Source organism: Melopsittacus undulatus, chromosome 4 (assembly GCF_012275295.1).
Source record: "Melopsittacus undulatus isolate bMelUnd1 chromosome 4, bMelUnd1.mat.Z, whole genome shotgun sequence".
Classification (NCBI taxonomy): Eukaryota; Metazoa; Chordata; class Aves; order Psittaciformes; family Psittaculidae; genus Melopsittacus; species Melopsittacus undulatus.
In genome coordinates, this window is record NC_047530.1 from 14,699,024 (window position 1) to 14,713,307 (window position 14,284).

The window sequence follows — 14,284 nt, forward strand, 5'->3', positions numbered from 1 at the left end:
ATGAAGGTTCACAAAATGCTCCGTTTATTGATTACAAGGCTGCTCTTAATATACTGTCTTACACGCGATCACACATTACTTGATTGGCTGCTTCACTTTGCCCACGAGGGATACACGCTCCACTTTACCTCTCCTGATTGGTTTCACACCTTCGCTTCAGCTTAGCGTTACATCATGCTTCTGGCATCTTGTTATTGCATTCCTGTTTTGCTGATCTTGACGCTTCTTCTTTTAGCCTGGGGTCAGAGGTTCACTTTCTCACAGCTTGCTGTAAGCCTGTTAAAGCGCCCATGCTCGACCCCCAACAGTCGTTAATATAATTATCAAGAGATTGTATTGGACATGTGAAGTATTGACTAGATTTTCATTCTCTTTGAATGAGCCAAGCAACAATTCTTACTGATACAGGATTGCCAAGAATCACAGAATGGTTTGGGTTAGAGGGACCTTAAAGCTCACCCAGTTCCAACCGCTGCCATGTGCAGGGACACCTTCCACTAGACCAGATTGCTTCAAGACCTGGCCTTGAATGCTGACAGGGATGGGGCAGCCACAACTTCTCTGTGCACCCTGTGCCAGTGCCTCAGCACCCTCACAGGGAAGAACTTCAACTTTAATCTAAATCTTCCCATCCCAATCTTCGCATCAGAAGGTGAGGCAGAGTTAGCGCACGGCGCCGTCCCGTTGCCATGACTCCGCGGGAGGGCAGAGCCTCGCCGCTACGGTCAGCAGGGCAGGTCACAGCAGGGTGCGAGGCCGAGGGCGTCACATGGCACCGCCGCACGTGGGCCTTCCCGCTACCCGTAGGCGGCTGACCCCGCCCGCCCAGCGGGGATAGCGGTGCTGATTGGCCAGCTGTGGAGAAGGGGTGGGGGAGAGACGGGGTCTGCTCGCGCAGGCTCAGTCGGGGTGCGCAGCCTCAGCGAGGGGGTGGCGGGTGGTGGCTTCCGTTGTTGGCGCGCGAGCGGCGGCGGTTGGGCGCGCGCAAGATGGTGAGAGGAGCCCGCGGTGTCTGAGGGGGGCCTGGGTTGGGTGGGGCGCGGAGAGCCCGGCCCGGCCCGGCCGCCTCTGCGGGCTTGGGGGGTCCCCGCTGGGGCGGGAGGGGCAGCGTGCGGCCGGGGTCCCCGCGCGGTGGGCTGGGGGGGCAGCGCTGAGGGGAGAACAGGTGCTTGTGAAGTAACGGGGACCGGGGTCTCCTCAGGCGAGCCCTTCGGTCTTGGGGTGCTGCCCGGGAAGGTACCACCCTGAGAAGCTGCCCTGGCCAAGCCCCGGGTCGTGCCTTGTTCACCTGCTGCGGACCTTCCCAGTTGTTTTTCTGCGGGCGTTGGCAGCCTGCGGGGAGAGAGTGGAGAAACAGATGTTTATAAAGGAAGTTGTGATCTGCCTTGCCGGCAGCCACCTAAATCGGTTTCTGATAGTCTTGTAGTATGGTGGCTGAGGTTAACCAACAGAGAGACACCCCCTCCCCTGCGCTGAGTGGCACGTTTGCCTGCTCTCTGCAGCCCTTCTGTCTCTTGAGTTTCTTCATTTTTTACTAAAGCAAGCACCCCTGAGCCAGCTTAGCCCCAACAGATGATCCAAATCAGATGTCACCATGTGTTTTGCAGGCACAGCCTTCAGCTTCTATTAGGGATTTATGTTTGTGTGGCTGCACAGGTATGAACAAGGGTGTGTAGTGATAGGACAGGGGGAAATGGCTTTAAACTGTCAGAGGGTAGATTTAGATTAGATATTAGGAAGAAGTTCTTCCCTATGAGCATGGCGAGGCCCTAGCACAGGTTGATCAGAGAAGCTGTGGCTACCCCATCCCTGGCAGTGTTCAAGGCCAGGTTGGATGGCGCTTGGAGTAACCTGGTCTAGTGGAATGTGTCCCTGCCCACGGCAGGGGAGTTGGAACGATATGGTCTTTAAGGTGCCTTCCAAGCCATTCTGTGATTCTGTAACAACACTGCTTACCCTGCAGTCTGCTGGAACGCATTAGGAAACTGCTGAGCTTGGAGAACTGGGAGAAATGCTCCTTCACGAAGGAGCATTTGCCTTACTGTTCCAGCTCCAGCTGGTAAAAGGAAGCAGAGGCACAAGACTTTGTGCCAGAATTTGGTCAAGGTGGATTTTTTTTCCAGGGGTAGCAACAAATGTAGGATATTTACAAGGTGATTTTGGAAGTGGGGAATGAGAGTCACTTCTCTGCTTTTTGAGGAAAATCTCACAAACAAGACAATGTTGAGTATGAGGAGACAGAACTCAGTTTAAATAGTAACTTTCTTCTGATTTATAAGCAGTGATTTGTCTCAATGAAACAGCTCTTTAGAGTGTTAGGCAGAGCTTGTGATAGGTAATTTTGTAACTATTTATTATTTGATTTTTTTTTAAAGAAGTCCTAAAATACAGTTGGCTTTGGCACAAAAGCTTTGATGCCTTAGGAATTTATGAATACAGTATTAAGAGTAAGCTGGACATGTTAACTTTTCTTCGTCTAGCTGGCATGCATGCTATAACTGGCAATAGAGGTTGTGTGTATAAAATGTTATTCAGGAAATGGCAGTGGTTGGCTTGGTACAGTTTGAAAATTGCATGTGTAATGGAAGATAACCTGCATAGTTGCTTGTGAAATAATTTCCTTCCCCATCTGCAGTGTGATGACTAATGTGTTATGTGGACCTCTCTTCTGAAAATTTGGAGTGAATCAAAAAGCATGTGTACTTTTACTAAATGTCTAAAATGCTTTCTGTGTGCATAAGTCTCACAAGTTCAGTTAATATTTTTGTAGGTAAAATTAAGCCTTCACCCTTAACTACTGTCTGTGTTCTTCTGAAATACCAACAGTAGCTTCTGCTCTTTCAAATTGTTGAAATTAATTTAGTGCCACTCTGAGGGGCTTCCTTATTTCAGGGCTTATTTTAGCAGATGAACTACAAATTTTGTTTACTTCAAAGAGCTCTGAGAATTATCCCACTCTGGTAATAGCTAATAAACTATTTCTAGTTAACTGTGTGGCTTTAAGGAGGGATAGTAAACCAGATAGGTTTTACTGCCAGGTTCTGTTACTGTGTTTTTTAAACGGCATTTGTCTATGGCTTTTCTGGTTTATGTGTATGTTTTCAAACTTTGGACAGGGTGCACGCAATTCCACTTCAGTAGAGTTTATGTGCACCTATATGTGACATGGGGATTTTTTTCTGTTTTTATAGAAAGATTTATCTTTCCCCCCTTCTGCTATTTCCATGTTATAGAGTGAATCTCTGGTGGTTTGTGATGTTGCTGAAGACCTGGTGGAGAAACTGAGAAAATTCCGGTTTCGTAAAGAAACCAACAATGCTGCCATTATAAGTAAGTTAAAAATATGTCTGACAAAAATTGCAGGGTCTTGCAGAAAATTCTGTCTCTTCCTTCCCATGTGATGTTGCTGCTGTAACAGGTAGAGGTGAGCCAAAAGGCTGATTTTTGTATAAACTTAAGTTCTTCCAAGTCTGCCTGTAGTTTTAACAGTGAAGCAATGCTTTTTATTGCACAAGACTGCATCTACTTGTAGTATTTTTACTTAATTGTGGCTCAGAGTCTACCACTCTTTGTAAAATGATAGTAAAAAATATGTAGGCACAGTCATTTTGAGTTTGTGAGTTTTATAGCCTTTAAGGGGGGTTGAAATTTGAGGATAGCGTATTGCAGTGAACGCTGCTCAGACTGCACTTCTAACTCAGTGATTTTGTGAAGTCATGGGATGAAGCAGCACAATGGAAGCACAAGGAATATGCTTGCGGAGGAATGTTAAAATGCATCATGCATATGTTGTATAAATTGATTGAAAGAAACGATCTCTTTTATTTTGATTTATAGTGAAAATCGACAAGGATAAGCAGTTGGTGGTACTGGATGAGGAGCATGAGGTTTGTTAAATGAATTGTAAATAAGAGTATCTTCAGCCTGCAATGTATTGTTGTCTCTAAGGTACTGCCTTAGTTTCAAATTGTTATCAAACTCTTAATCTAATTTGGGTCATGAGCTTATTTAAATGCATGGTCACTCTGCATGTAAAGCACAGCACTATATATAGTGGAACTATACAGAAGCAATTGAATTGACTAATGGCAAAAAAGAAAAAGTTGTTTTAAAGCTGTTAGGACACAGCTATGTAAAAAGCATCTTTTACACCTGCTGACTGGCTGAAAACGTTTCTGCTGTTTCCACGTAAAGCTGCATATTTGCCTCTGAGCTGGTCTGCCATCAATTAGAAGCTAGGATTGCTAATCCTCTGCAGGCTCTAAATTTGATGGGTGGCATAATAAGGTCAGCCCAGCATGCAGTGTTTCTTAATGGTACATGGGGAAAAATTAAATCCTTTCCAGGGATTTGAGCATTAACCATAGCTTTTATTCCCTAGAATGTAGGAGTTAATGTAACATTTAAATAGAATGGGGACGCTTTTTGCTTGCTCAAGGAGGAAGGATTTTTTTTTTTTTTCAAAAGAACCATTTATGTAGTTGATTTTACCAGATATTTTTTTGTGTGCTTGCTTACTTCTGTTTAGCACTAGAGTTAGAAAAGCATGATAGTAGCCAGCACATACAACCAGAAATATTTTTAATCCCATTATGCCTAAAATAGGGGTGATTACTCATGCTAACATTAATTCTGTGTTGGGTCATAGGAATCTCTTAGCACATGAGTTTTCCTAAACTGCTCTAGTAATTTGAGAGAAGGTTACCAGCTAAGCTGTAGATATACAGCTGACTTACAGCTGTTTCACTGTTCCATTATTCTGCTTTAGCCTTCATACTTTACCTTGAAGTGCAAGATCGTGTGCTCAGATATTGCTTGTGTTTAATGTTACCAGGGCATTTCTCCCGATGAACTAAAAGATGAGCTGCCTGAGAGACAACCTCGATATCCTTTTTATGCTGCTGGCATTTACTCCTGGAACCTGTTCAAAACATTGAAAGTTGGACTTCAGCTTCTTGGGCCCATACTTGCCTGTAGTTTGACTTTACCTGTATTTGCTTTGTGAGATAACCTAGAGATCAGTCCTCATGATGTGCTGAGCAGTTGTCCCACTTGCTGAAACTGACTGACACATCTAAGCCTTTCCCAAGGTTTTACTTCTCTTTAGACTATATAATGTTTGGGAAAGTAAAGCAAAGCCACACTGCTGTTAATGTAAACAAGTGAGTAAAATGTACCAGTTTTATATATGGTTACTTCTAAACATAGAAAACTGCCTGTGTAACTTAGAATCTGTTTTGGTACTTTCTCAGTGTGTGGCCCTTGCTATTTTGCTGCAGTTACTGGTTCTGGGAGTGCTGTAGGCATGTGATCTAGGGAAGAATCCCTGTATTTAAAAAGAAAAAGAGAGGGACAAGTAAATTATTCTTTAACTAGATGAAATAAAAGGAGTACTCAGGTTATAAGTGAAGAAAATATCAGCCTCAAAAGTTGTTTCACACTATTCCATGTACTGTTCTGAATCTTTCTTTTTATCACTGTAGTTCAGTAGGAGGGTATAAAGCAGGAGTCCTAGCTAAAACTTGAGTTATATTCAGCAAAACACCTGAAACAATGAAGTGCTTAGTCTGCAAAAGAAAGAATTTTCATTTCATTAAAATCAAAGAAGTTTAATTTCATGAAAAGAAAGAATTTTCCTTTCACTAGCCAGAAACATGTTGGTGGGTGTGGGAAATCTTTTTACACAGCTGGGAGCATTTGCAATGAAACAGTGATACTTAGCTCTGATGTGAAACAGCAATATAGAGACAGCCCTTGCACCCAGCTGTGGTAGAGGTTGGTAAAGATGGGCAGGGTCGGTTCTGAAAGTCGGGTATGGAAGCTCTGATAACCAAGGATTATATGCTAATAAAATCATTGATTTCTTAGTTTCTTTAACCGCAGAAAAAACATTTATTGTGTATAGTTACAAGTATCAGCATGAAGATGGAAGAGTTTCTTATCCTTTGTGCTTTATCTTCTCCAGTCCAGTTGGTGAGTGAACATTGTGAATAGTAGCCAATATGTGCTGTAAAAATGAGAATATTCTTTACTGTGGAAGAGAAGCTGAGTTCTTAATGCTAGCATACTGGCTCAGGTGCTTAAGGCTACATGTGCTTATGCCACTGCTGGAAGCAAGGCACTGTAAAGCTATGGCATTACTGGAGACCTTTTTTGGCAGAGATGAATCTCTGTTCACACCATCAGCTCATGACAAGTGCTTCTATCTGTCCAGTTGCACTATCTTTAGGGGTTGACATTTAGGATAGATGATAGAACAGATTCTCTCTTTTTCTGTTTCTAAAAGTTAAATGGAAGTGTTAGTTTCCTGCTTAGCTGGCCAAAAGATGTGTCTTCCTAAATGTGCCTGCCCTCTGTGTTCTTGGTAGTGTGCTCAGTAGCACCCTGCTGTAAAGGAAAGGGGCCTGCAGTGCTCTACATGTAGTCATACAGGTTTAACCTAATGGCTTTCCTGTCACCCTTTCCTCAAATCTTGGTGAATCTTCAAGATATGACCGGACAAGGCTCAGGGGATAAGTGAGGAGAGAACTGGAAGTTGCCACCACCGTTCCTGAGGGTTTCTGTTCACTCCTGTCCATCTTGCTATTCCAGTGTTAATGACAGAGGATGCCTCCAAACACTGCTGTGATTTGGAGGTCTGAAGGGCTGCCACAGCTATGGGTAAAGGAGGGAAAGAGGGCTCCATAACCCAGATCTGGGGAGGTGGAAGTGCTGGGTGAACAGACTATGTTCAGAGAGAAACAAACTAATCTTGGATCGTTCCAGGTTTATGTAGAGCAGTAGCTTCCTCTGTGCTACATCAACCTTCAATAAAATATACCTGTGCAGGGAGCTGTGTGATTTTTAATAGAAGCCAAATTACCTGTGTGTACTTGATGTGGACTTACAGAGCTGAATTGCTCCTGTGGCTTCCATCTGTGTTGTGAGTTGTAATAGGGTAGCTTGCTAGCATTACTGGATTATCCTTGTTATCCTATAGAAGAAGATAAAGTGATTGCTTTGTTTTACCCTTTGTTACTCAGAACTAGAATGGGTAGGTAAAAGCTTAGCAACTTGTGGGCATACGTGTCTTTAGTTACATGAGACTGTTTGCGTGGGTGTTACGTGTGCTACTTTTCTTCTGAAGGAAAGATACTCTGTGAGTTAGAAAAGCAGTAAGAAACTTCCTGGGATACCTTGAAATAGCAAAGCTGGCAAGACTTGCAGTTAGTGGTTAGGCTGTAACTGTAGTCACAAAAAAAACATTAGTTGGGACTCTAAACAGCAGTTAACTTCGACTGTGACTGAAGTTGCTCTGTGCAGGAGGAGGGGAGAAAGGGGAGTGTGTATCACTTTGACCTACCAATACAATTGGAGTATTTGGGGAGAGATTAGATTAGGAAAAAGAATAACAAATTCAAACCAACTTAGCTTGTTCTCAGTTTGACTCCAGATCAAAGGCATATGATATAAAGATCTGTGTAACTGTAACTGGGAAAACCATGAGAGTCTTCCAGAAATAGCAAGAGGGCAAAAAATTGAACATAATGCTATCAGCATATTACTGTGGTGGAGGGAGATAACTATTTTGTTGGCTCTTGTGATTTGAGTTTGACTGCTGCCACATTTGATGTTGGCTCAGAAAGGTTGGCATGTTGAGACCATCAATTCAACCTGCACAGCTATTACTTCTAGAAATGCCTTTCAAGTACTAGATGTGAAAGTAAAAGCAAGGATGAGAATACGCATGAAGAAATAGGTCACTTAATGGAGACTTCAGCTTTCAGTTTGGATTCTTCAAAAGCTCTTTTTCCTTTTTTTTTTTTAAGTGTTACAGTTAAAGTAACTAAACAAAACCTCTGTTTTTCTACACAACTACAGGATGTAAGCCTGAACAGCAGATGATGTATGCTGGAAGCAAGAACAAACTTGTACAGACAGCTGAACTCACTAAGGTATAACTGACTAGTTGAAATAATTGCCTCTTCCTTAAGCACAGGTTGTGAAAGCTGTTTTGTGTCTTGCTTGAACCTATCACAAGAAAGATGTTACAAGACTTTGCAATTCCACTGAACAGATTGTTTTAGGAAGTCTGAAGAGAGGAGTGGGGATTTCTGGCAGTTGAGGGTACAGGAAGAACAGTGGTCTCCAAAACTAACATATCCATTGGTAGAATTGATGTCTTTATTTGGGGAATGAATTCATTGGTGGGAGGAATAGATCGAAGTCTTAGGTTGGTGTGGTACAGACTGGTTTTGCTGCATGATTTATGGGGCTGTATGCTCGCAGAACACAGCCTCCAGAATAAGTTAGTTTGTGCCAAGTGCTGAACAATTCTAAATCTTCCTGTGTTTGCTTCCTCCAGTACTGAAATCAAGAGATCACTGCATTTACTAGGGATAGGTGTGTGTGTATATATATATATATTTTAAAAATTTAAAAGCTACTTAATTGTCATTTGGGAAATCTTTGAAATGTCTGCTTAGTTGGGACCTAGACTTCTTCAAGATCTAGTTCCAACCAGTAAAGCTAAATAGTCAATGGTCACTTCAGCTTTTTCACATGTGAAATGGCTTAACCATTCCCCAACGGCACTGTTCCCTTTTGGTTTTTCTTATCCTGACTGAATACTTTAACATCACAGTAAAAATGTATATTGGGCCAGTAAGAGAACTGTGAATTTTTACCTCTTCTAGCTGTACCATGTAAGAAAGGACCTTTTTGTTTTAAATTAGATGTCAAGTTGACAGGATTAAATAGGAGTGAAGCTTAAGAGAAGATGGTGGAAGCAGTCATTTACAGCCCCAAGAGATCTCTGTTCAGGACTGTTGAAACTGCATCTTAGAGGCCTGACAACTCTAGCATTTTTGATAGAAAGGAAGAATTGCTTGAGGAGGAAGGCAGTTTTCAGCAATAGGGAAGGAAAGAGTTGATGAGAAGTGAAAGCCTGAGGACTAGCTGTGTGGGACTTACTAGCTCCTGTCAAGTCGGAGAAATTCACTCTGAAAGGGTTTTGAATGAAAGCCTAGGAGTGGATATAGAGGTCTGTAATCACCTTCCTTCTGAAGCTGAAGAAGATAGCTTGTCTTCAGCTCGGGTTGCTTACTTGCACTTCAAGTGTGCTTTATTCTTGCCACTCACTGAGCTATGTTTCAGTTTAGCTCATGCTGTGACTTCTTCCTGGTGTGATTTTAGCATGTGACTCAACTGAGCCTTTTTATTTTTCCAGTGTCTTGCATATTAGCTTGGCTTCTGTTAAACTGTTCTGTCCTTATAACACTGACTTTTTTGGGCTCTCCTTATATTTTACTTGAAAAATCAGTATTAGTTCGATGGTAGTGGATTACTGTCTGAATACAGGAAGGAGTGTCCAGAGCCCACTCCAGCAGAGATGGAAAATGAGGAAGAAAAGGTACAAAACTTGAATTCTTTCCTGAAAGAGATTAAAATGGTGAAATGGCTGAGGACAGGACTAAGTAGTAAGTTCAGTCCAAATGGCAGGTTCACTTCAGTCCAAATGGCAGGTTCACAGAGAAGCTTATTTTGTCAGTCTCTCAAAATCCAATCCATTCTATTGGACTGAGCATGCTTTTTTGCAGCTGGGTGCTGCATACCATTAGAAGGGCAGATAATGGATTTGGTGCTGATGTACTTTTATTTTCAGTATTGTCAGTATTTAAAATATTAAAATATTTTTGTTTTAATTGCCTAGAAGAATGCTTTTGAAGACCTGTGGATTTTTAAGGTCCCTTCCAACCCAAACCATTCTGTGATTTGTAAAATTTACTTACTTGGCTTTACCAGATGTTAAAGTTATTTGTATTCTTCAAATAGACAGTCTTCTTGTCGAGATAACAATTATGAGATGGTGCCATTTCAGAGTAACTTTAAAATGTAGTACATGTGCTGTTGCCTCATATCCTTAAAGAAGAGGAAAGCCTAGAAATAGAAATTACAGGGTTCTTGTGCAAGTTAGAAATATTCCTTGCCGCTTAGTCTTGTGCATTTTCCACTGATGTTACTTTAGAATACTAACTGATCCTTGCAAGAAAGCGTATGAAAACTCTAGTTTGGTTACTGGTTTATTACAGCTGAAGTTGTGTAGAAAGGTACTGTCTGCATTGTATACTTACCCCTTTCAAGTACCATCACCTCAAGAATTTCTGCAATGTAATTTTGTTTAGGTATTTGAAATAAGAAACACAGAAGACCTAACTGAAGAATGGCTGCGTGAGAAACTGGGCTTCTTCCATTAAGAAAACCTCTGTGATAAGTATTTATGTACCATCCTGATAATACTGGAACCAGACATGAATACTTACATCTAAAGAATGCACTGTATTTACATCTGTCTCCTGCAAGTATCTCTTGTGCGAAGTTTGTGCAAATAGCAGGTCTGTCTCCTTGAAGTAACAAATCTTTGCAGGTGTTTCCTTATTTGTACCTGTTAAAAGGGAATACTCCTCTGCAGGGACTCCTTTTGCACTCTTGTAACTAATATTTCTATAACTAAAACAGTCCAGTTCTGGATTTATAACTATCTCCAAACATCATTTGGAAGCTGACGCTAACTTTTTGTGAGCTACAAACGCATCCTTAAGACATACTAGCCATTTATATGCAAAAATTGTCTACTGTCAACCACTCTTCAGATTTTGTGACTTAATATCTTCTTCATTATGAAAACTATTCCCTGGAAACATTTAGTATTAAAAAGACAAAATCATTGTACAGCAAATCTTTCCTTCGAGTCTCTGTGAACTTTCTCAAATTTCTGGAACAAATTTTTGTTATTCCAGTAATTCCTCAGTTGAGTCAGTCTTAATAAACTTCAGGGCAAAGCTTTGACTGTCCAGCTCTCATGCTAATACAGTCTTACAGGAACTAGATGATAACTAAGGGCTGAATTATGACTCTGGTTACTCTGGTACCAGATGTCTTGCATATATAACTTATTACACTGTTAGGAAGTTTACCTCTGCTCATCTCCTGTTATATGAACACATGTTAATACTGTGTGCCTTTAATTTGTTAGCTTTAAAATGACTTGAGAATTTTACACTGCCACTTGCTACAAATTTGGTGAAAACTTTGTTAAAGAATCCAAGTAACATTTTTTCCTAGTGCCTATTGTTGCAGTTGACATCTGTTTAAATAAAAAGAAGCCAACCTCATTTTCTTTGAAATTCCACTCATCTACTCCATTTGTAGGAGTCAGGAGGTTAAAGCTTTTCATTATAATGAATGATTTATATCTCTTTTGTTATAAAAGTTGGCCACATATAGCTTTTGAGTACTTAAATAATAGTCTCTTAACTTTCTTAACTGCTTCTTGTTCAAAATTACATTCCAGATAAAGCTTTTGCATAAGTGATAATTTGAATTTTTATTTACTTACGGTTCATCTCTTTGAAACAGCAGATATTCTAATGTGAAATTAGTATTGAACTTTTATAAATGACCAGTCTTTTTACAGGTCTGTTTTATATTGAATAGAGTAGTTGTCTGATATGGGACATGTTCAGCCCATGCAGTGGCACAAGGAGTACTGACATGACAGTATCTCACTATCTTGTGTTTGTTGTGCTGCTGAGTAAGTATCTGCATAAGAGCAGCTTCCTGTTAATAATGTACCTTAAAATGCAGCTGCCCTAACAAATCTGTTTGGTGGGAAGGAATGCAGTGTTAAATTTGGAGGCCAGTATTTCATGCTGTGAAACCTTTGCTGAAAGGAGGTTTATTTTAATTTGTAAACATATGTTGTGTTAGTGTTAAAACACTAATTCCCCTGAGATCACAAGGAATTAATTTGCAAAGGTCCTCACTGTTGGTAAACCTCTTCTTAATTTGATGTTACTGCTCATTTATTTGGAGTCAAACCTGACTTGAGAGGGGCTTTTCAAAATACATGTTAGAATAATACAGTTAAATTGATCTTTCAGTATGGAAAAGAAATGCTTGCAATTAAATTTCTGTGTTAATATAGTGAACTGGAAAAACAATTTAATTTCCCTGGACAAAAAAAAAGATTATGAAACTGTTGCTTGGTCATGATGTACTACAGATCAATAAAAGCCATGTGTTTTGTGACAAACATTGTATAAATAAGACTTTGGCTTAAAGAATAGTGTCATTTTAAGCATTGCTCTTGAAACAGGAAGAATTGATCTCATTTTGTGGTGTTGTGCTAAAGGTAAGGCATGTCAAAGTACAGCGTGGGTGAGAGGGAAGGTGCCACTTGCAATGTTCAGCTTGATTTGCAGTGGGGAAAACTGGATTAATCATCTTTCTCATTGTACTTTGTACACTAGTGGGCTGCCAGCATCCAACTGCTGCTTGCACAGGTCTTGACAAAAATAACAGTGAAAGGGCCTGTCTCTCGGGAGAGAGGAGCTGCTGCAGCCAAGTGATGGAATTTGATTCTTCATCTCTGCATCACTCCACTTTCTGCCAAGAAAATATTGCTACTTTTGGCTATATCAGAAAGAAGTTCTTATTGCCTGCACTTAAGGACTGTGCCTTGAGTGCCTCCCCTCAAGCCTTGCAGAAAGCAAACAAATCCTGATGAGAGTGTTAAAGCCCACTTTCTTATGAATGGTGATTCTATGATGCTGCTCAGCCCACCAGTATTACTCATCAAACAGCCCTGGTAGCTGTACCTCCTTCTCTCTGGTCTGTGGAAGTGAGGAAGCAGCTGCAGGTACTTGGAGAATGAGTGTGCAGAGGATGTTTGCTGTTCTAGGCTTGTTTTTGGTTTCCTTATTTTTAATGCAGTGTTTTGACACAACTGTATGATGTTTACTTTCCTGGGCTTTCAAGATATAGGTAGTGCTAATACTTGATTAAACAAAGACATTAATCATGTCAGAATCTTTCCTGCACAAATAATACTTGTTTTTATAACATTTTTCCCACCTTTATTTTCTGTACCGCTGCCCCCTTAAGATCAGTGGGTGGCAGGTGTGTCCATGTTCAGAAGGCCAGTATGTTCTGACTGTGCTTTATTAGCGAGCTGCCCATCTGTAATCATACATTTTTGTCTTGAATTTTCAGATCTTTAAAAGAGGGTTTAGACAAAAGGACAGCCTAAATTAACTAAAGGCACCTGTGGGAGCCTTTGTAGCTAAAGGTCTGAGAGTCAGCATTTTCCATTGTGAGCTCCTATTTTTCAGGAGCTAGTAATTTGTCCATAAAATCTTTGGCCTGGAGTTAGAGTTGAAGGTCCCTCAAAGGGAGAATTCTGCCACAATTAATCTGGTTTGTTTTAAATATTGACTAGATGGCTGGGATGCAGCTGTTGAAATCTTATTAATTGATAGTAGACTGAATTAAAGCATGAGTTTGCATGTCAGCCTGTAAAATGGACTTGTATTGTTTGAATATTTTTAACAAGAAAAAAAATTACATGCTGGTATTTGATGGCTTAAGTTTCTAGTATCATGAATGCTGTTTTGATCTGTCGAAGGAGGCAATAATGTGGGTGTTGACACCTTTTCAGTTCTCCAAAGGAGCATCTTAGGCATTTGTACTAGCATTCCATTTTTGTATTTTTAACTGTCAAATAACTAGTCCAGAAATTATGTTAAGCTGGTAACAAGGGTCTGAATCAAACATGCAAAACGAGGGAGTTCAGTTCCTCACTTCAATGTGCTCAAAAAAGAAATATCCAACATACTTTTTTTGGATACATCTAGAGAAGTGGAGGTGTAGTGTGATCCAGACTCAGTGTGACCTGCATGCTGCAAGATGCCAGGATTGGCACCACTGCTGCAGGTAGTAAAAGATGCGAAGAGGTTCATGGCAGTTTTGTGCATTTGGTAATTCCATGAAAAAAAACAGTATGACTTCCATATGCTGTTTAGTCTCTGCTAGTTCACATTGCATGTTTACTTTAAACCAAATCTTTTTTTGCTAAGCGTGGTGCTTGTATTGGTTTAAATAAAATGTTTAATTAAGAGGTTCTGGTGCCCTGTTTTAATTGCAAAGTAGCACATCTAGTATGAGTGTCTGACAGGGAAAAATGTGTTAATACTAGCTATGACTTTCCTCCTCAGCTTCCTGGAGTTTACATTGTACTTGTAGTGGGATCTTCAGTCCTGAATGTGCTCCCTCACTTGCTCTTCTACTCAAAATAATTCCTCTTTCCATCTGAAGGGTGGCAGCAAGGGAAAGGAGAGGGCAGCAGCTGATGAGGTACTATGGGATAACTGCCATCATCCTCTGCTGCTTTGCACCTGTGTGTCACAAAACTCAGTGTATGTTTGTGACCTGCAGGCAGCATGAGAGCTCAATTTCATTCTGAAAG

At 40.8% G+C, this 14,284-nt stretch overlaps 1 protein-coding gene across 1 annotated transcript; it reads left to right on the top strand.

Moving 5' to 3' along the window:
* Nucleotides 1–936: 936 nt before the first annotated feature.
* Nucleotides 937–13,937, top strand: GMFB (glia maturation factor beta). The gene is made up of 7 exons (XM_005152338.3): nt 937–992; nt 3,234–3,330; nt 3,838–3,887; nt 4,835–4,884; nt 5,891–5,973; nt 7,861–7,934; nt 10,164–13,937. Exons 1-7 carry the CDS (start codon nt 990–992, stop codon nt 10,233–10,235), a joined length of 429 nt encoding a protein of 142 aa, XP_005152395.1. The 5' UTR covers nt 937–989; the 3' UTR covers nt 10,236–13,937.
* The last annotated feature ends 347 nt before the right edge of the window (nt 13,938–14,284 follow it).

Excerpts from the sequence above, each read along its gene's own strand:
- GMFB (XM_005152338.3), top strand. Across the intron at positions 5,974-7,860 it reads TATCTTCTCCAGTCCAGTTG|GATGTAAGCCTGAACAGCAG; the intron begins GTGAGTGAACAT and ends ACACAACTACAG. Across the intron at positions 7,935-10,163 it reads AGACAGCTGAACTCACTAAG|GTATTTGAAATAAGAAACAC; the intron begins GTATAACTGACT and ends AATTTTGTTTAG.